Source organism: Metopolophium dirhodum, chromosome 7, assembly GCF_019925205.1.
Source record: "Metopolophium dirhodum isolate CAU chromosome 7, ASM1992520v1, whole genome shotgun sequence".
Lineage (NCBI taxonomy): Eukaryota > Metazoa > Arthropoda > Insecta > Hemiptera > Aphididae > Metopolophium > Metopolophium dirhodum.
In genome coordinates, this window is record NC_083566.1 from 27,601,298 (window position 1) to 27,625,998 (window position 24,701).

The window sequence follows — 24,701 nt, forward strand, 5'->3', positions numbered from 1 at the left end:
TAATAAAAAACATTTTTTAGAGTTAAATAATAATACGTTTAATTTTAATGTATATATTACGAGGCGACGTTTTACAAAAAAATTCGCAAATACTTAACAGTATGTACCTAGGTATAATATAATATATAACAATATTATATAACATACATATTATCATGAATGTATGGTTTTATTTTTAAAGATAAATATTTAATTTACAAAATATATAGTAAATACAAATACTCATTTTAACGACAATACACTAATTTCACTAGTTTTAACAATAAAACGAAAAAAAAAAATACTTAAGATACAAATTTCCAGTCTTGTATTTAAAACAGCTTATTAAAAAAAAAAAAAAATAATAATATTAAAATAATAATAATAATAATAATAATAATATAATTATATGGATTTGGGGCGTGGGGGGGGGGCTGCACGTTTGGATAAAATAAAAAGCGGCACATACATTTAGAGTCAAACGTGTCGTACGTGAGGAACTACATAAACCGTATTTGCAGTAAGTACATAGTTTTCACAAACACACGATACGTTTCAATAGAAAATATTCAGTATTTAAATCGAGCTTTTCGTGTAAGTATTTTTCTACAAAAATAAAAATAGTAACACTCTAAAACGATGCCCTCCTCAGCGGTTTAAATCGTAAAAATAATGGAAACCTAATGGCTTGGAACAATATAGAATATCACAAATTTGTCCAACTACAGTAACAACGACAACAACAACGCACAACGTGTTATACCTATACAGCCCCTTAAGTAAAAACATTTGTAAAAACGAATAAATTACATTTCAATTTTATACCAGACTACATCAATACAATGGTTTTTCGTCTTCACTCGACATGTCTGTGTTGCTCAGCAAGTTCGCTTTGTCTTCTTTTTTCGACTTTCCCAACGACATCAGTCCTCCCATCTTGGGCGGTCGGAAATCCGGTTCGAAACATGGCTAAAAACAATAATTTAAAAATATAGTTTGCTGAATGTTTTTAAATTATTAATAATACTAATATTATATTAACTAGGACCCACTATTTTATGCAAACCATGTTGAAGAATATATAGGTCCTACATATTTATTGACATAAAATTTCAAAAATATGCGAAGAAAATACATCAAAATTGTAAATTGTAAGTACTTCATCCATAAAAATACTTGAAAAATGTTATAAAGTTAAGGTTAGTACAATTATTATAAGGTACTATTTTCAATCATTTTTATACAATAATTAGTATCTATATTGTACAAAATATTCTTACAACGATACATTATTTATTCAGCCGACCGTTCGATTATCTTAGGCTCAAAACGGCTTTATAAGCCCGTTGACCATTATGTACAATCCAAAATGTAATCAAAATTTGAGCAAAATTTAATTTATTTTTATTTAATGTCTATGAAATACGCAACTTTTACGCAATTTCCTCAAAACGTATAACTTTTTTTTTTTTTTTTGGTTCATATTTTTTTATTTAATCTGTTACAAATAAAAAGAACAATTGATGGATTATAGGTCAAAATAAATAAAATAAAAAGACGGATTAGACAGACTGTATAAAATGTACAACTTATATTAATATTTCGACTCGAATTCGCAAGAACGTGCAAAAAAAAAATCAACCACGGAATCCATGTACGCATCATTACGAAACGTCGGCATGTTTAATCCGAATCGTCGCAAATCAAGTGTAGAAGAATAATACGGATTTGCATAAAAACATAGGGACCACCGCCATAATTATATATCACATTGTAACGAATCGTTTTACGGTTTTGCGACACCGGACTGAGCGTTATTATACTGGCTTACCGTCTCGCAAATGTTCATGTTGCAACAGTTCTCGATGGTGATTTCGCACTGTTGATTCTCCTGTTGCGGCGGTCGGCACGTCAACGGAGTGATGCTCTTGTTCACGACGATGCGCTTCTTGATCCTGGGACGGCGGCCCAGCAACCGCACTTTTCTTGACAGCACTATGGTTATGGTGCCAAGGCTGGCGACGAACACCGTGAGTATGGCGATCACGGCCACCATGCTCTTGCTGAGCTTGCACGGCGACATGTCCGAATGGTTGAGCATGGCCATTTCCGAATAATCGAACTGCCTGCTGTATTCGTCACACCTGCAAAAAAAAACAAAAAAAATTGTCATCATCACCGTGCGTCGAAAACCGTTACGGGCTAATACGCGCGGGCGAGTGCAGGGTGTACACCTCAGGTATATTATAATATAATATATAATTGCGTATGGAGGGATAAATCAAAGGCATATACTTAAATAGCTATTTGAAATACTTCTAAAAAGTATTATAACATTATTATAAGATTAAATACCATCGCAAATTAGTCATTTTATACTAAATAACTTCGTAGGCACTCACGGCTACGTACATAACCAATTTAGTATTACCATTGATTATAAATACTATTTATAATCAATGGTGTTATCCGCGCAAATATTATACACGGGTTCATCGAAATTATAGTAATATAGTATTTAATATTTTAATGTGTAGGTCTATAATAATTAAATATTACTATTATATAATAAAACAACCCAGTTGCATCGTCAGGCCGCGAGAAGCAGTGCAATCATAATGCACATATACAATATAGGTTCAACAGGTTACAAATTTAGAATATATAATGTATAATATGTACCTACATTGATTACGCAAGCTCTTTTTAAACACGGTTCAATATGTTACACAAACGGCCAATGGTCCGCAGCAAACGAGTAACAATCAATATAGGTATGGTTTTTGAACTATTAAGTAGGTACCTACTCAGAGTACATTCAGTAGTTTAGTTACTTTACATTACTTTAGTTCATTTATCAGCGGTGTTGTCGTGTTGACGTTGATTTTAAAAATGATTGAAAACATTGAACACCTACCGGATTTATAATATGAATATATAGCTAGTGGGTATATACCTAACCTAACCTATACATCATACATGTTTGAATGTTTCCTAACGCTTTGTAACAGAAAATAATCGCAGCGGCGAAGCAATATTGCAAAACAAACAAATAGGTACATTTGCAAGGAAACTATATAAGTCTTATATACAGTGTCCGCCTGGTACTTAAAGGGCCCCAAATGCATTTATAACAAAAATGTTATTTCATAAAATGATAAAAAACGCTTATAAGTAGTGCAAAATATTATATATTTTTTATAAGTACCTTATTTAAAACACACATTTAAGTTAACTACATAGTTAGAGCAATTATTTATAATTCTAAAAAATTATATAATTAATACGCCTTATAACATTATACAACTTAATATTTTTTAACGCGATTCAAATTGTGTAATTGATTTTCTTTATATCAGTAATTTTTGATAAAATGATAATAGTATAAAAAACTATAACAGTATAATATATAATTATTTGCAATATTCATAGTACTATTAGGGCCCTTCTACACAAATACGGCCGGGGGCCCCAGGCGCGTTCGCAGCCTATAGCTGCCATGGCCAGTCCGACACTGCCTATACATAAATTATGCTTCTTTCGTTATTATTATTACATTTAGCGTAATTATATAGACAATATCATTCACTGTTTATTGCATCAAAATTTAAACGTGATAGGTACGACTCAATCTGGTGGGAGAACTTGTGAGTACTGCGACGCAATAGAATATATTATGTTCTGCAGCTGGTGCCTATCGATTTATCGAAATTATACGATCTTTAAATATTTATATTAATCGTATTATATATGTAGTATATAAGTCGACGGTTCAAGTGTGTGTGAAGTTCGTGAAGTTTAATAAGGTTAATATCTTACTAATTTTAGGGCTAATGTCTTGTTTTATTTAAACGGGATAACCACGGTGCATAACAAATAATGACGTTTACAAACAAATCCACAAGTAGTTGACATCCTTGACATGTTGAGATAACAAATGTATAATAGACATAATATATGTAGCGACAATTGGGGAATACACGATCGTATATTTGTGTCCAGAGGGGAGGTTATAGGTCCCCCTTCATTGTCCCATAAATACCCATATTTGGGTATTTGGTACACCACCACAATTCATTTAAATGTTTTATTACTTATAAGTTATACCATTCTCCCCCCCCCCCAATTGAAAATTCTTGGACACGCCACTGCGTATACTATACGCGAGACTACGATTTTGTGGATTTCAAGGCGGTCGCCGCCGCCACACAATATCGTGAAGGTGTACCATAATATGTATGTTATAGCTCTGTATATTTTATAATCGTATGATATATATATGTAACACGTATATGTGCTGTCAGGCGGACTGAAATAACGAATCGAGGACCTCGGCAACGGCAGGTGTCCTAAAGCAGAATAAGTTTTTACCTCGGTTTTTACAGTATACTTTCCGGGTACGTATATATTGCGATAATTGTAAATTGTTCCTCGAGATCTCGCACAGAAGTGGTATAGAATTAAAACTATTGCACCATTTATGTACGTCGATCTGCCGTGTGTAATAAACACGTAATATATCATAATAATTATTACACACAGATAATCAACAGTCCAGACTAACTAGACACTATAATATATACCACCCTATATATGACCTTATACGAATCTGGACTCGCGGACATTATACGATGAATATTATGTTCATGTTTTCAGACAAAATGAGCATAATGAATAGGTAATTAACAATACATATTAACAGTAATTTTGTAATATTATAAAACTACAACAAATTATACTATATTTAGATCATGCGATGTGCTTAATCTAATAATTTGACGTAAGCCATTATCGTTATTCTGGTAAAATGTTTGTTATTGACCGTATAAACATTTTTTTCCATACATTTTGAAGTATTAAATTAAATTTTTTAACCGGAAGTGGGATACTTTTCCAAAAATACTGAATAGTTTTTTACACGGCTTCATCCGTAAGTGACGAAAATTGAAGTTTAAAATATATTCATTACAAAAATCGAAAAACCTAACAAAAAAACAACCATAAAAATTAAATTTTATTCAAAATCGTAATTTAACGATTACTCAAATTAATAAATAATATTATATAAGAGCATTTTTTTCTTCCAGCTCCACAACTGACCGAGACCATAGCGAACCACAGAACATTGGCGTTAAAAACAAAATACGTAATCAATGATAATATCAGGGCCGTCCTTTGGGGGGGGGGGGGGGAGCAGGGCCCAGGCTCTGGGCCTCACGCTTTTTATTTACATTTGGAGGCCTCGCGTTTGAAAAAAGTGGTAAAATTGGTTTAAAAATTGGTATTCGCCCTGGGCCTCGCAAATCCCGAGGACAGCCCTGGATAATATGTATATAATAGGTGTACACCGTACATAATATAATTATGTGCACAAGTCCACGATGACGTGGTGCCACAAGTTCTCGAATAAGCACCTATAGTTTTTGTTTCGACGATTATGTATCGATTTACTTGATAAAATTATAAATCACCTGCAGACGGACGACTGTTGCTGTTTGGACATGGCGTGCTGACAGTACACGGTGCACACCTCGTTCAGCCAGGACGCCTTGTACTCGCACGCGTCACCCGCGTACCCGACCGGGCACTCGCACCGTGGTTTGCCGGCCCCGTCCATCGTGCAATCGCCGCCGTTCTGGCACCGGCCCGCGCACAGCTGCTTATCGCACCGGTCACCGTAGCTGGTCTCCGAGCACTGGCACGTCGGCTGTCCCGCGTCCGACAGCGTGCACGTCCCGTACGCGCAGTAACCGTCGCACACGCCCGTCTGGCAGTATTCGCCCTCGAATCCCGGGGCGCACGTGCACGTCCCGTTGGCGTGCAACACCCCCTTGTTCTTGCAAATGTTCCTCAACACCTCGTACGGGATCAGTTCCGGCGTCGGTTCCGTGATCGTCGCCGCCGCGATGTCCTGCTTAAACGAATGGCGTTATTAATATTATTATTGCGTGAAGGGGGAGGGAGGGGGGTGAAATGTACGTATTATTGTGTTTTCATTGCACGACATAACCGCGACATTATATCATTGCATATTTGTATTTGTAGATGAGAATACCAACAGAGTCCGAGCGTAGAGTATTTTTTCGTAATTTTATTTTAAAACGAGTAATATGAATTTGAAAAAATGTGTTTAAAAATATGTAAGTACTCATAAGTCATAACTAATTTTATACCTAATAGAAACATGAAAAAAAAGCTCAACGCTTGGGTTCAGTCGATATTTTCCTCTACGAGTATTCAATAATATGTCAATTTGCTCTACTTTTTACTATAGTTGATAAACTGCGTAGTATGAGAATCATGTAAGAATATGTAAGAATATTGTCCATGTTACTCGTGTGTAAGACAGGGACAACACATGCGCGTATAGCGTCCTCTAAAAGCATAATATATATATTATATAGTACGCGGGATGTGGCTGCTACAGTAACGGTACGCGGGGACGGAGAAACGACACAGCTGATTATATAATATTATTTAGGTATATATATATACATCGCCGGCGCCTAGTCAACGTCCGATTGCCGAGAATCCGTACTATTGATTTTATTTGATTATCGAAAACACACTTAAAAAAAATACATACAGACTTTCAACTAAATTATTTAGGTACTTATAAAACCGTCCATTAAAAAAATATTAATAACAAAAACTGGGATTTTCATTATATAAATTATCACAATTAAAAAAATAAAAAAAATATTGAATTTATTTTAATTACAAACTTGTATAGTTTATTTACATTAATTATCAAATTATTTTGTATTATTATTATTATTATTATTATTAAAATATTAAAATTAATGAATATTGACTATAATATATATTGTAGTAAGTATACTAGCTATAGTCATAAACTCAAAACTAATAACTAATAATATTAAAGTGTATATATAAAACCCAAAAGGTACTATTTTTTTTAAAACTGGAAATTACGATATAAAATTGTGTGCGGTAAAATTCAATGATTTATGGTGGCAATCTCAAAACTATAAATACGGATATTCGGTCTCGATGGACCATAGTTTGGTCATTTAATAAGACAATATTATATTGAACATTTGAAAGTGTACCACTGTACGAACTACAAATTTATATGTCATTTAAAAATATTTAAGTTTTTAATTTCATTAAAATAAATAGGAACCTGTCCATATATTTTTTTAAGTGTCATTTTTTGTTTGTGAAAACAAACCTTGAAAACTCATAAACATAATAATTCCGAGTTTAAGAATAGAAATTCCGAAAAACTTGGGTACCGCAATCACAACTGTGTGTAGTAGAGATACGTTAAAAAATAATTTTTCACTATTTTCATCTACGATTGGCGATTATAAATGAGTGTAAAATGTAGTAAATATTGGGTGAGAAACAAAACACCGAAAAAAGTACATTTAAAAAGTTAAATAATATAAGACAACTGACGATGACTGTATACTGTATGTATATCGTTTGAAACACTTATGTTAGGATTGGGTTTATTTAAATGTACAGAGAGTGTCGTCACTCTGTAGATATTATATTTAATATAGTAGGCGATTGTGTATATCGTAATAGTTGTATAGGTAATTATGGTAAATAAGTAACTGTAAAAAAGGATAGCAAAACTTGATATGCCATTATTTTCATCGTTAAGGGAAATTAATTTTAAGACTATATGATAAATAATATTTTTTTCTTCACAAATAATAAACGAGGAGCAATGACACGGCAAGGAATATATATCCTTATATATATCATACCCTGATCCGACTTCGTAAAATAAAAATTTTATACCAGATAATAAAATTACATGAAAATTAGTAAAAAAAATGACACATTTAATTCTGGTGCAGCGATAACGAGTTGGGTTATCTAGGGGCGGGCGGGGGTCACTGCGGGAAATCGGGGCGATACGTACTTTTGACCTGTGCATCGCGCAATACGTGCTGTTGACCATGGTAGTGTTTCCGGTGGGCGTAATCAGTCCCATAGGCGTGTTGATCATCTCGTACTTAGCGACCAGCAACGGTTCCACGCCACCCTGGAACGAGTCCTTGGGCATCGTCCACACGGCGTTGTTGATCCAGTCGCTCCAGTAGATTTCCCGGTCGTCCACCGCTATGGAGAACGGCTGGTGGTGCGTGCCGTGGATGAGCGTCCTCCGGGAACCGCCGTCCGGGTTGCTGCTCTCGATGCTGTAGTACAGGCCCTCGTGCTCGTCGCTCCAGTAGATCAAGTTACGTTCCACGTCCACTGCGATGCCCAGCGGCTGGAATAGGTTCTCGTGCACAATGATTTGACGATCAGAGCCGTTCAGGCGCGACCGTTCGATGGTCGCGTTTAGATGGTTACAGTTCGTCCAGTACAGATACCTGAAACACGAAAACGTATTACCGATTATTATTTTTGAAACGGTTTTGTGAGATTCCAAATTTTTTGTATAGGGGGAGGGGGAGATCAAGCAGACATTGAAAGGTGCATTGACGAAGAGCACGGATTTAAGTTTAGCTTAGTTGCTTAATATTTAAATGCTGATTAGATAAGCCGGCTGCAGGTTTCAAGTTAACCGCAAATCCATTGAAAATTACCATTGTCATTTGTAAGTTTTCAAACAATGATTTCGAAATTATTGCCAACCAAAATAAACATTAATTTGTTCACGTACAAGTATTTAATGAAGATTTCGAAAAGAGGTAAAACGATTCTATATAGTTTTACAGCTAAATTGTGTATATTTTTATCCGAAGAGACACTTTTAACTCTTTGGAATTATTGGTGTGCATTACTGTCTGTACACATCAGAATCCTATCAAAAATTAAATATTGTATGATGTTATGAGTGTTGAGATTTTTAAAACTGTGACGTTTGGAGAAATAAATATATTACATCATTAAATAATATTTATATTATATTTTGTTCGATATCATTGAGCATTGACTATTCCGTCAAAATATTAAAAATAATTAGGATTCGGGAACAACTATCCACTTAAATCATTGTTTCCCATTTCGTACTAAAATATTTAACTTTGTCTACTATAATTTGATTCTTTAAATAGTAAATAAAACACTTCAACAGAAAGAAAAAGCTCAACATTTCAGAATCGTAAATTTGCTATCTTATATAGTTCATAATAATATATTTATGTATAATCCACCCGCTAAAGTAATACGTCGTGAATGGCCAGCGTGAAGGTTATCAAAATAATATGATCAATACTGCTCATTAACATATAATATTATAGTGACCTATCTGTATGTTCATTAAATCTTTTATTAATAATGAATACCATTTGTTCAAATTATATTTCAGTTAAGGCTATACAAATTATGTTTTAAATAATAATTTTTAAATTTTGTTTGAATTAATAAAACATCATTAATGTAAAAATTAAAATAATAATAATATCAATGGAAAATTGTACCTACAATATAAGTTAGGTTATAATAAAAATATACTAAAAACTGTGATCGTTATTCATTTTTATAGGTACCTAAGTAAATTCGAGTAAAATTGAATATGAAAGATCATAGTATTATGTGCCTATAAAATGTTAATGAATACTATTAATGGTATTTTAGATCATTTATTAACAAATTACCTTCGATGCGTAATTTAGGTCTGCAGGTGTTCAGAATTAGTTTCTAATTAAACCGAAACTGTACCTAGCCTAACCTTAAATTCTTCCAATTCATATATGCATACATATATTTATTTAATTTAAAAAATTGATAAAAATAAGTAACTCACCCTCGACACGTGTCGATGGCGATACCCTGGGGTATAGCATGCTTGAACCTGAACAGGACGTGTCCTGTGAGAGGAACCTTGGTCGTGTTTTCTGGTACGCGAACGTAATTAATGGTCAGCCCGTTGCCGGTGGTCCAGTACAACGTGGATGTACGGTCGTCGAACACCATACCCAGTACGGTAACGTTTTGTTCTGTGGGGAAAAAATCAAACCATTAATACATTTATTATTCGTCGAGGGTGACATTTCGGTGACCGTCGCCCGCGATATACTTACTGGCAACGATGGGTTCGATGATGGTGTACGCCGTATCGCCGGTAGTCTTAAACCGGAATATACTTCCGACTTTCTGATTGGCATCGCTGACGTATACGTCTTTCTTAACAGGATCATAAGCAATAGCACCCATACTTTTTAACTTATCAGCCGCCGTATTCTCCACGACATTTTTTGTAAGGAACTGAATCTGAGCTGGAGTCACGATGCCCAAATCTATACAAACCGATACATACAAATAAACCAATTAATTATACACTACTAAAATAACAGTAGGTGCACCTGAAATATTATTGTTTATTCCAGATTACTTAATATAGGTATGATAAGTATATATTTTTGATTTGCAGTATAATTTATAAGAGTAAAATCTATACAAAAATATTATGCTTGTATACTATATAATATGCAACATATACAGGTATATTAATATGTACGCACTATAGCTTTCACTAGAATGAAAAATATACTATTTTTTACGATTACGTAATTCTGTTTCTTATTTTTTTCCGATAAACTAAACGTTACATGTAGGTACATATTTTTTTTGGTTGGACCATACAATTTTTATTTTTTATTGCTCTTTAAGAATGAATTAAAAAATATAAAAACTAATGTAAATAATAAGACCAATATCAATGAAAGTGTATCAAGTATATTTAACAACAACGCCATAAACTGGGCGATGTACGCAATAATTAAAAGAAACAAATACGTTCGACTTCCGGTCAACTTTAAATAAAAACCTTTTTGAATTTAAATTTGCTAAAAATTATCTCTTCAAGGATTATAAAAATACAATGTAATCGTTAGGTATATACGAGTTTGAACTAATTTTTATTCAAATTTTACTTAGAATAATTATAGTTGTTATCGAGGTAGTTATTTAAATAGCTAATTGATTAATTTATACCTATACCTATTATTATCTGTATACATTTATTGATATGGATATCTAATGTGTAAATAGGACGTAGGTACCAATATTTTAAAAGAAAAACCCTCATCCCTTTTGTACTTGCGCTTATTCAGAAACATATGTTTAGATTACAGGTGTATAATAAACCTATATTTTCCATATACCTAGATGCTATTTCAACATTGACCTCAATTTTAATTACAAGGTTATCGACATTAAAACAAGGTGAAAAAAACCGATATACAATAATTAAAATGACAAGTTCGAAGATATAACTCCGGTTTTTAAATTATTTGGTTCTGGAATTAATTATATTTCATGCATCATCAATATACCTATAATCAGATGTGGAGGAGATAAATTTACCCAAGGGCAGGCTATCCGTACCATTAGTCTTAAAGTTTATTTCCTGGAATGTGAACTGAAAGTACCAGAAATTACTATTTTCTATTGTTGTGAATTGGAGATAATATCAATACCTATCTATCAATTTATTTTAATACCTGCAGATTTTCACCTTGAACTTGTACTTGTTTATTGATTTCCTCTATTATTTAAATAATTGTCTAAAATTCAAAATAAAAACAACAAAACCAATAAGACACAAATTGTTTAGTACAAAAAAAAAGTTTTCTACGTCACAAAATGTAAATTGACTGAAATCGATTACCTATATTATATGGTTATTAGTTATGACTTATAAATATTGTATTGTAGTATATATTAATATATTATATTGAAGTCTATACGACATATTATAATATTATAATCAGAACATAATATTTTGTTATTCAGATATACAATGAAAAAAATATCAATACAATCTCTAAATAGGTGATGGTGTGAATGAAAACCGTAATCCTAATATATCAATGTACATTATCGTGTTTTTGCGATTATTAAAGATTTTCATTACATGGACGAGTATGATGAATGAGTGATGAATTTCCTATTATAGATCTTAACGTGTGATCATAATTTATCACAAATGTGTGGTTAAATAACTAAATACAATTATTTTGTAATTATTTAATAGTGCTATACACATACGAACATTATTTATAATCAAGTAATTTTATACGCAGCAAATAAACTGAATTGCATATTAAAATTGACGTGTATACCTACACATTACCACTTACCAGTATCTATGTTTTATTTAACTCATACAAATTTGTTTTAATAATTATATTATAATTTGCTGCAACTGATATAAGTACGTATTATTTAAATCAATTACAATAAAAAGGTATACAAAAACAGTGGAAGGTTATGCTTACTTATTTACGTACGCTTTTATATAGATATAATAATTTAAGGTAAATGATAACAATTATATGGAAAGTAATCGAATAGTCATTAAGTCGTTAACAACTCTTCAGGAATAAAAACTAAAAGTAATTATGAATAGGTAACTAAACGAAAATTTAGATGAAAATAACGATCAATTACATTGTAACATTACATTTTGAATGATACCTACTTAAACATTTTAACTGATACAATAAATAATTTCATCATATTAATAGGCACCACGAAATTAATAGTTTAAATAAATTTGAAATAACGAATAATAATTACCTACATATATATTATTCATTAAAATTTACTTATGTCTACCAACATTTAAAATTTACCTATTTATGTTAAAAAGTTAGATAAATGCATAACACAAGTAAACAATTATTTAAGAAACGATTACAATGAATAAATTCCAGATTAGAAGAAAAACCCATTCAAGTACATTTTTTTAAGTTCATAGAGATAATATTGTTAGTATATATCAATGACAAAATATATCAATTATTAATTCAGTAGGTAAACACTTACTCAACACCTACAACGATAACATTTCAGTTATTTATATTTACATAAATTAATAAAAAGAAAAATGATTTATCATAGTCAACTGTGTTATTTCACAATTTGTAAGTAGTTGTACAAAAAATGACATAATTGTATTATTAATAGATAGGCACACCGAACAAAATATTTAATCTTATTTAATAATCATATTCTAATATAGGACGTTTAGTTACAAACACAAATATCTAGTATCGAAATTTATGTAAATTAAAAAAATGAATTTATACCAGAATTATTTATTATTTATTATTTTTAATTTTAATTTATTATATATTATGTAAAATTTCTACTTCAATTACATTGTAAAATGTATTCGAAAACGATAATTAACAATATAAAATATATTAAATGATTAACCTTATATTAAATACATCTAATTTTATAATTGGCAACAATTCAAACCTATAGCTATATAGCTAAGAATTTAACAGTGATTGTAAGTTTTTAAGTACTATAAAAAGTGACATCATAACAAGATGAATCAAAATATTTAAAATGTATGAACGCGAAAAGTTTATATAGACCATTCAATCCAATTAGGCAGTTAGAAGCTTTCATCACAATTTTTAAGTTTTAATTTATATATTTTGAATTTTAATGCATCTTTTATATTTAGAATATATTACCTAGTCATGAGATATCTAATAAAAATTATATTATTTGATATTTGTTAATATTATCAATACCTAAATATGATAACAATTAGCATCGAAATATCATTATTATTCGTATACCTTTTACAGAATATTTCTTTAAAATAAAATATTTTTTTACTTTTTTTACTTATTCATTTGACCTGCTAATGTGTTACGACCATAATGACTAATAAGTAGCCTCATTTTGTATTATAGTTATTGGCTTATTGCATCTTAAAATAAACACAATTTCATAACACTGAAATAGAATGTAAACAATTTAGTATTTGAAAAATGGTTGTATCATTAGGTCTCCCAAATCGGTCAAATCCAAATTTACATAATTTTATTTAGTCAATGAATGAGTTCTATACCTGTGTCAGCCAAAAATGTACAATTCAAAACAATCCCAGCTTGATTTACAGTAAGCACTAGACAGTACTTCAGTAGCCAACCATCATCTATTTTTAACGTCAATACCGAACACTCTGAATACTGTAGCTAGAGCTAAGCCCTTCGATTAACACCTGAATCACGTGGTCATAATGACAAATTATATTATTATGTACCAGTGTATTGATAACAAGATAAAATTACAAATATAAGCAATGCAAAATACGCATTAATCAATAAATCTAGCGATGACTAGATTTGAAAATTAAATGCATTCACAATAGTATACACAATTTATTCGTGTTATTATGCAAATAGTAATAGAAAACAATACAAAAAACACTATGCAAACACAATATGCACAAGTCACTAATAACCTAATTTACCAACGTCAATATAAATCTCAATTACCACTTTAATAGTAATAATAATAATAAAATACATTATTTATCATTATATTTGTTCGACTGACTATTAAAAATAAATACTATCTTTATACCATCCTTATTTTTTGTAATATCTTTATATTACAAAAAATAAGGTATTTTAAAGAGTCCAAAATGTTCTCTTGTTCAAGTGTATTATACATTGTACAAAAATACTGTATAATATATTTATATTTATTTTACACGATATTAAAAATGTTTGATGTAGGTAATACTTTATTTGTTAATTACTTAGAGAACACAAATGAAACTTAATTAAATGTAACAGACCCATGAATTAAATTTAATCAGTTATGTTTACTTTTGTACAAAATGTATTTAATTTTAATTGTGATTATTCAAAAATACAAAATATTTTGTACTACAGGTACGTAACTCAAAGATCATAATTCATAACCTACTATTTTTTTACGCACATCAAAATTGATTTGGAGATGCGAAATTGACTATAATTTACTTTAGTAATAAATAATATTATTCATTAATACATTTTTGTGATTTTTTTTATTCTTTCGCCAACGATAGTTTCAACATTCTCCATATTTAATATTAATTGGTAAAAATTACAACGTTTAGATACGAATGAAAATACGTATATTATCTGTAAAATTCGTCTGACTCACTTACTATGTGGCATGTGCGTAAGGATAATTATATCTCCTTCGTAAAAAAATTTAAATATAATCTATGAATTTAAAGTATTTTAATTATCTCTGTGGCCAAAATATTACACACAATCCAGGAATACGAAATTAAATTAAATATCAACGACACGTACACACAAGAAATATTGCAACGTCTTGTAGTATATACGCACAGATGACCCCCCTTTTGATTAAATAACGATAATCTCGGAAACTAGTCAGTCAGTTGAATTAAAATATTTAATTTTTTGCCAAGCATTAATATAAGCTCATTTACGAATTTCTTTAAAATGTACATTATTTCAAAGAATTTAGATAGATAATACAATACCTAGTAAAAATGTCTGGGATAAAAATAAATATGAAAACCAGTTATAATATTAAATATTTAAATTTTAAATACAATAATAATTGTCATTGCATAAAATAATAACTGATTTTTTAATAGCATGCCAACTTTGAATAATTGCATTATTATTCATGGTATTTTCATCAAAATACTTGAATATCATAGACATATACCACATATCTGTTCGATAATTTGTGATTTTACCTTGTTCTAGTTCAATATCCGCTGTTAATGACCAATGTTGGGTACTGTAAAGAACTTTGGATAATATTATGAACCATTTCCTTAGATACAAATATACAATACCTACTACTAAAACTGAAATAATCTACAGTTTGAAAAATGATAAATATACGAAAACCCATATAATTTAGATAGGCACCTTGAAAATAAATTATTGATTGAAAAATATTTTTAGATACATGTGTATACCTACATAAAACCGGTATTAATATTCATGGCAAATTGCTTTATATGATATTTTGGTATTTATCAAGTTCTACTAAACAAAAAAATTAGAAGAGCATAAAAATGTAAATTGTAAAAATCTTACATAATCTTGAAATACCTAACATTCGAATACTATATGCAATAATATAAGGAAATCATGTGTTTTGGCAAAATGAAATTAGTTTTGATTTTTTTTAATATTATTTAACGTACCTACCTAACCTAATTTAAATTGTATTTGGAAGATCGACGATCGTACAATGGACAATTTTAAATATTGATTAGAATATTGTAAATAAAAACTAATTAAAACAATTAGAATCTTAACATTCAAATTATTTATATAATAATATACGACTGCATAAAATATTATATTATTTAGAATTTAAAACAAAAGAATTTTATTCTATGAACGATGTAGAAGAAACTAAAATAATTAACAGTTAATTATAATTAAATTTTGAAAATATTTCTTAATTATTTAAAAATTATGAATGCATAACATTGTTGGCCTTGATTCTATAATAAGTATCCATTGCTTATTAGTGGCATAAGCTTGTTATATTATCTCAATCATGTATTTCAACAATAACTGAAATAAAACTTCGTTTTTTTGTAACCATTTTCGTATTAGTTTCGACTGAAAACATTTTAATCCTTTTTTTAATTTCCCGAGGAATTTTCGATGAATATTGTATTATTATTAAATCACAAAAATTACTCTTAATACCCTATAGGTATATCATAAGAGGTTAGAATAATGTATAGGTACATTAAATAGTTTTTTGTATTATTAAAAAACCTGTTAGATAGGATAAGAATTATAATAATACATATTATATTATTTAAAACTTGTCTTAAGACCATTCATTAAGTGTTTTGTTTATACTACAATTGTCTAATATAGGATAGTAAAGGTATACATGATAAGCGAGCATTCGGCTTAATAATGATAATAAAATATTACCTCTACAGACAAAATTAGGTTATTGATTTGTTATTATTTATTTAGTTTATGAAAAAAAAATATTTATCGCCTACCTATAATTATTGGTATTTAATGTTATTAATAGACTTAAAAAAGTCATTAAACCCTAGGTCAATCGTTAAGAATATTTAGACGAAATTAAAAATGTGTGGTTTATATAATTTGATAATAATAAAAACAGAACAATAATAATAATTTGTCTATAAGGTAACTAACTTAATAAATGTAATCCATTTAAAACAAAATGCTTTTAATTACTACAATACTATAAACAATTAAATTTACATTTTTAATTTATATAAATAAATTATACGACGATAGCATTTAAAAGTTCGTTGATCTTTTTACTAGTATGATACTATAGTATACCTGAATAATTTTACTTTCGGGTATCTTAAATATTTTCAAAACATTTCATAAAATTATGTAGATTTTAGGTTAGCCGTTACACTAGATAAGTACATTATGCAATATTTCATTACCTTGGCAAGTTTTATCTTATCTTAACCGTTCTATATCAAGATACAAAAATGTATTAAATTAATAATACATTAAAGGGTAATTAAAAATATTTTATTTTGACCCGCCCAAAGTAGGTCACTATATTATTTCTACTAAACAAATACAAGGTAGTTTTTCACAGCACAATTTTATCAATACTCAAAGGGCATTTAGTATTTGCAGAATTGTAATTCAATACTAAAAAAATACAGTATGCCAGTTTAATATAAAACAACTTAATTAATTTAAAGTGTTATTAGAAATTAGATCACTCCAGCAGTCCAGCGATATGACAAATGATTAGTTAAATATAATTGGAATAACGAATACTAGACAAATGAGCGGCCATCGCAGATTCAAAGAAGGGACATATCTCTCGTAAAAAAGTAATTAACTATAGGCCTAAGTAATAATTAGTGTGCCGAAACCGAAAATTAAGTATAACAATACAAATAATACAACTGGTGAATAGTTAAAAAAAAAATGCAGACATTTTGAAATCATGATTTCCCCTCTCCCCCTTCCAAACCATGAAAATACGCGGAGGAGTACTGCGCTCTTGCCCACAAGGCCCCACATTCCGCAAGTTAATGTGTATACGTGCAATACTAGCGTTCTAGGATAACATAAATTATGAGGAACCATACTTGTGAATTATGTCTACGTAATAGACGGAATCGGAGACACAATATTAGATACGCTATTAAACGATAACATCGTAATTGTTCATTCTACTATATAATAATTAAAAACTAATGCCCGCGTCACCGCAGTATAGAAATGTCCACTGCATAATTATATAATGTATACGTAGAAACTTTTAAATTTGAATATTCGGTGTTTTGATTTTGTACAAGAAAAATAGCGTAAATACTCGAGATCCGAATTTCCGCGACTATTTCTTACATTGATCCAAAGTGAATAAAAAAAACGTCAAACGGTTCAATTGCTTATGCACCTGTCATTTTTCTTAATATATTACAATTTGTGATATATTCAATGTGACACAACGGTATTCCTCAGTCATCGGATTGACCACACACACACACACACATTATCGAGTATTCGATTTGTTACAATTATATCGCTCACCAAACCGACCCTCTTCTATGGGACATTATTTTACCGCAGATATATTATAGAACAATATATTCAACGTTTCCTCATTTTCTTACTTAGACAAGTAGGTAGTTTGGTTTGGCACTATTTCAAAATTCGTGAAAGATTCAGCCTTCAATGAAAGTTGCAACGTCTATACCGTTCTGCAGTACCTTTCAGTACAATGAATAGAATTATGAGCAAAATAAGAAATCAAATGGGACAAGGAATATTGCAATCCTGCGTGAAAATTAGTACAAAAGGAAACCTCAAAAACTCGATGAAGATACTGTGAATGAATTAATTATATGTACGCACGTCAAAATCAGCCCAGAATTCGTTTAATTAAATTTATTAAATAAATAGCAATAATAATATTAATAAACGTGATAAATATAATAGGTATATGACTTAAGCTCAAAATGAAATATTATTACTAATATTACATTTTTTTTTTCACAGGAAGTATTAAACTATGCATTTTTAAGAATTTATGTACTTGTAGGTATCTATCTAATACCAATAAATCGAGCTCAATTATTTACTCTATGGCTTAAAACGATATTTTTACTTTCCTTCATAATTTACTCCTTTGGCGTATCCCCTTGAAAATTTACGATACTCCCAGGTAAAACGTCTGAAATAAACACTGAATAATAAATATTTCAAGGAGGCACTTATTTAATGTAGTTATTCAAATGGACAAAGTAAATAAATAGGTACTTAAATTTAGAAAAATATCGTATTCAAAACTACCTAAATACAATTTTTTTCAGAGATATCACTATATTACCTAGATTTTTAACAACATAAATACAGAAATATTTTATGAATATAAAATGTATGAGTACCTACTTGTGAACTATGGAAAATTTCGTTTTTACGAGAAAAGTACATAACAACAATAATAGAAATTAATTTGTCAACAGAGAAGTTAATATTTAATCGAACTGTTTATAGCACTACAACGTATTTACATAATGATATTTTAATTAGCGATTTAGCTACAGATATACTAATGTATATTAGCTTAAGTAGGTTTCACGTATTGACAATCTATAGAAAGTTAACGTACTACGTAGCTTACGTTTTTTTTATATCTTAAAACCGATACTTACAATGTGCGCATATTATATGGTAAATAATAGTATATACATGTATTTAACTATATTATTTTCTACTAGGTACCTAAACAATTTAACATTAATTATTATAAGTAAATTACTTGAATAGAAAAAAGTATTAAATTGTAATAATATTAAAATCAATTATGTACTGACTTCTTCTTTTTTATTTTTGACAACTAGTTTTTGTTTTATTATGATAATAATATTATACCTATTCATTGGTTTGATTCAACGAATTCGTTCTACCCGACGACCTTCAAAATATCCTAGTAATTAAGCATTAAATTAATAATGCAATAACTAACAATAATTAACTTACAGCACGTCAATGAACAATTTTAAAGAATGCCAATAAGTACCAACTAGTATGACAATAAATATTTCTTACATCAATCAATAAGCTCACATTGGGTTCTCATTTTTTCATTAGTTGTCGAGGTAGTTGTATTTCAATCGGGAAATCATAATATTTATCGACCAACAATGATTTTAATTATTTATACGACTGGCTGATGGGTGTTAAGTTGCCCAATAAACTATAACATTGTGAACAATAGCAACAAGTGAACGATATTATTGACTTTGATATACAAACACATTTCCATAACAGTGCTAAAATACTCGTATAACTGTTTGTCCAGCACTCCAGCGAATATCCCCAAAGATGAGTAGATTGGAAGGGGGGGGGGACATTTAAAAAGAATATTCCTTTGGAACTTTTCAGATACCTTATAGTGGAAGCACGTGTCAAATGAGACAATTTTCACTCGGAAAGAATAACGCAGAGCATGTTTGCAAAACGCTAAAATCGAGCAGACAACGAGCTCCGTGAACATGACGCAATCGTCGGACTAATCTGACCACCGATCAGTATTTAATAAATAATAAGGTATCGGTATGATAAATAAACAAACGAGTTTCGACCGATTGAAAACGGGAGAAGGGGTAAGACGTCATTCATTGAACTTGTGGTCAGTCGTTGTGAAAATAAAAAAAATCTACTCGCTAAAGATCAACAAATTAACTCGTTTTATAATATAACACAATCGCGTCCGACATTTTTTGGGGAAAACAAAAAACAATGACTGCAAGAAAAAACGATGATAAAAATATAAAATACAAGTATTCGTCAGTGATTATCATTATTAAATAATATTATAAAAAACATTAATTAATGATTCAGATATAATTTAATCTCCAGCCTAATGTTCCAATGTATACTTACAATATAATACAGAATGTAGAATTTTCAACAAATAAAATTAATAATATCATCATAATCAGTGGTGGGTATTATGTCTGTAATAATATTAATGTCGATAAATCCTAATCTGACGAACGCGGGGTCGACGGCGGCGCTTAAAATTTTACGCGAAGTTTATTGTTCCAGTGGGTGGGAGCGGCGCGGCGGTGGCGTAGGCAGTTTTGTCGGGGGGTTGGGGTGCGGGGTGAATGAAAAACCCGTGTGGTGTACGTGCAGCTAGTCACGTACGCCACTCGACGGCGGACGGTACACGCGCACGCAGGGGGTGGCGGGGTGAGGACGGCGAAGAGGCAGAAGAAGTAACCGAAGAAGAACTAAGAAGCGAAGTGAAAAAGAATCCGGCAGCCGCCGCGGTCGGGAAATAGGGAAAGGTCATGTGCGCCGGGCGTGTGGCGTACGTGACGACCGGTGTTCGGTCTATGGCCGATCACGTGCGAAAAAAAAATTCTGTAGGCAAAAATAATTTACACATACATTATCCACGAGCGCGAGACGGCCTATAGAGTATAGACGTGCGTGTGCGTCGCTACAAATGTACGCACATGTCTATTATAATCGTTATGCTTGTTAATGATTTAATGATCATATATACACCGTGCAACAATTACGTACCCGCGATACTAATAACGATAATAATACAATAATATGCCAATATGCGACTTGTGAGCGAACAAGTAGGCACATGAATTAATGATTGTCATTGATTATAAACGTATAAATACTACTATATAGTATAGTAATAGTAGGATTTATAAACAATGATATTAGAGGTACACATAATGATAATAATATGTCATTGTTAAAATATAGGCAATAATATTTGTATAATGATAGGTAGGTACGACTTACCCCATGCTCGAACCGTGCCGGTGGCCAAAACGACCGAAACCAATGCGAATGTATACTTTAGGAAACTCATCGCGTGTGCGCGTAAGTAGGTATGTATAATAAATTATACGATATTGTATTATATGATAATGTGATTTCGGAGTAGCGTTATAAAAATATTAAGTTATTGTGTGTTAGTCTCGACAGTAAAAAGGTAATTATTACAAATACAATAAATAATAAGTAATAACATTAATAGTACATCCAAAATACAAAAATATGGACTATAAATAACTGTTGAGGGCACAGTATCGCGTTAAATGTGACGGGTGAGAGCGTGGAAAAAATTACGGAACATTTGAAATTGCCGCGTGCAGTCGACACGCGCTCCTCCGGGATGCGGCGGACGGCGGCGGCGGTATACTGAGACACGACTGAGCTCAGTCTGATCGGCGGCGGTCGGTCGTGCCGTAGAGTTATTAATATTTTCGATTCTACGTCGGCGTGCGTGTGCGAACTGTGAACGAGTGTTGCGTTGCTTCTGCGCGCGCGCGTGTGCAGTGCGAGTAGGCGGCTATACTGAGCGTGTGTGCGTGCGACCGAGCGAGACGGTTAGACGGTGCCGAGTGACAGGCCAGCGCGACGCGAGTCCGGTCCGGCGTGCGGCGGCGCAACTTGACGTGCGCGCGCCGATGAGGTTTTTTATCAACCGTCTCGCGTTCACCGCCAATTGTTTTTCGAATAATAATAATAATTAATATTATTTTATCATAATAAAGTGTTAGTACTTTTTCGTCTGTCCGCAACGCTGTAGGAAACGAGAACAGTCATTACAACTTTACCGGCCGAGTGCCGACCACCCGCCGTTCACCGCGCTAGCGATTTTTCAAAAATTCAACGACGACCCCGCGCGCCGCGCTTGTTTCGCGATATCTATCGCAGAGTAGAGCCCCGCCACGGCGCTACGGCCCCCACCGCGAGACGGTCAACCCGTTCGCGGGTTTTTTTTTCCGCAACGGTCAACGACACGCGTGGTACCGCCGGCGACTGGCGCACGTGCGCTTTCCGTGAACTCGACGATACGATACAAAATATGTCAATGTGCGTTGTACAATATTGTGTATTTGAGTGAGTGTGTTGCACTCAAATTTTTCGGATAGTTGTATACTTGTATGATAATAAATTACTATTATTACTTCTATCGCTCAGATTGTGGGGAATTATTAAAAATATAATTTTAATATTCGATTAAAAACGCGATGATAACGTGCCAGTATTCGGTTATGGTAAATCCCGTTTTTGGTAGGTATTTAATATTTATCATGAACATGAACTCTCGTACTCGTTTGTTGAATAAATTTAAACATTTTTTTTTTATTTTCATATTCTTAGCAGATATTATAGTCCTCGGTCGTATTTTTCTGATATTATTCAGTAGACTGCATCCGAATTGGTTCCCATTATCGGATTATCCCATACCTAAAAATTGACACCCGAATTGGTTCCCGATATACAAAACTGCACATATCCGAATTTAATCTAGGTCAAAATATCCACAGACAAAACATCCAATTTTAAAAATTTAGTAGGTAAAACCTTTTTATAAATAAAATGTTGAAATGTAAAATAATACAATTATTATACATAGATTTGTAGATAATACTTAATTTTTAATAAAAATGAGTTCAAATATTTTCTAATAAAATTAGCTCAAATATATTAACTCATAAAATTGCAAGCAAATAAAAATTTTTTAGAAATCATATAAAGGTAATATTTATTATATAAATCACACAGATTTTGTTTTGTAGTACATAAAGTGTTCTATATAGAAGCTCATGTACATTTTTTAGCTCTTTGTTAGCTTTTAGCTCATGGCAGTAGAAAAAGATGTTCTATACGAAATAGATAATAATGAAATTATAAAAATACTCAAGTCTAAAAGCACACTATTATTGAATAACATTTTTAATTAAATATAAAAATATTTTAACATTAATAGTTCACTAGTTTATAATACACTATTGTGTTGTATATAGGTACTTAGGTCTTGGAGTATTATCAACGTGTAAACTATGGTAAACATAAGCTGTTCAAAGGTTGTATCGATGAATATAGTAATACAATTGGTAAATGAGTAAGTAGGCGGGTACTTTGGTATTCTCCTGGGCCGGAATTGCCCCACCCTTTTTCCAGTTTCCACCACATAGCTAAACTTTTGATTTGTGTTGAAAGCTATGATATATAAAAAAAAATAATAATATATATTATAATCAACTTTAATATATTATTTGACTATAACATTTAATGTTTGTGAAGTTTATTTTATGATATTATTGCTATTAAAGTAGGTAATTAATTTACTATTATTACAGCGTCTCTACGTTGAATTAATTTTACGAGCCAATTTTATAATTTAATATTTGAGCTAATTTTATTAGAAAATAAAATATTATCTTATAATTTGCGTGATTTAATTAGCATTTTATCCAATATTTTATTTCATATTATTGGAGTATTATGAGTAGGTACCTAATGACATTTTAAAATATTAAATCATCAATTATCTTTGTATTATATAAAATTGGTTTTTTACATTTTGACTGATTACCATCCGAATTTATTGGTTCCCGGTAAAAACTTACACATTTAAACATATATAGGTACCTATTACCTAGTATTAAGTTTATTTAGTTTTATTTATAAGCAAATAACATAAAATGTTTAACTTTTATGGCTAAGGATTGAAAATTTAAAACAAGGCTCCCCACGTAAATAGGTTATATATAAATTACTTTATTCACAATAATATCATCAAATATACTTGGTAATATCATAGGCTGACTGACCGTTTTCGCTAAGAATCGTTTTTCTTATACAATGATATTATATCATTGAATTCAAATTTAACACCATCCATTACAGTGACCCACTTGTAACCTACTGTACAGCAGATCGACATCCACTTATCCACCTTTTTTTCTTGGACTTTTTTTCCTAAGTTTCCTAAATCAATAATGCCATTACAATTAATTTTTATTCGTGAATATAAAGTAAGAGGACTCTACCATGCATTTACTGTCTCCGTCTGACAAACGTACGAATACCAAATTTTCGGTCTCTAGTTTCAACAGTGTGCTGTTAGTTTTGATATTAGAGTGAATTGTCCGATTAACAATCTTTTAAGTAAGAACATAATCTCTG

The 24,701-nt window shown here is 31.0% G+C and overlaps 1 protein-coding gene across 1 annotated transcript; it reads right to left on the reverse strand.

Annotated features, from left to right (window-relative positions):
* Positions 1-27: 27 nt before the first annotated feature.
* On the reverse strand, positions 28-22,142 carry LOC132948286 (protein cueball). Its single transcript, XM_061018701.1, has 7 exons — positions 21,519-22,142; positions 9,990-10,205; positions 9,713-9,905; positions 7,880-8,333; positions 5,451-5,890; positions 1,811-2,123; positions 28-948 (listed from the first exon to the last, which is right to left on the reverse strand). Exons 1-7 carry the CDS (start codon positions 21,586-21,588, stop codon positions 814-816), a joined length of 1,821 nt encoding a protein of 606 aa, XP_060874684.1. The 5' UTR covers positions 21,589-22,142; the 3' UTR covers positions 28-813.
* Between the last annotated feature and the right edge of the window lie 2,559 nt (positions 22,143-24,701).

Bases quoted from the DNA above. Each gene is read 5' to 3' on its own strand.
- LOC132948286 (XM_061018701.1), bottom strand. From the start codon at position 21,588: ATGAGTTTCCTAAAGTATACATTCGCATTGGTTTCGGTCGTTTTGGCC. The intron at 5,891-7,879 runs GTACGTATCGCC...TCGTTTAAGCAG, and splicing joins GCGCGATGCACAGGTCAAAA to GACATCGCGGCGGCGACGAT. The intron at 2,124-5,450 runs GTGATTTATAAT...TTTTTTTTGCAG, and splicing joins CAACAGTCGTCCGTCTGCAG to GTGTGACGAATACAGCAGGC.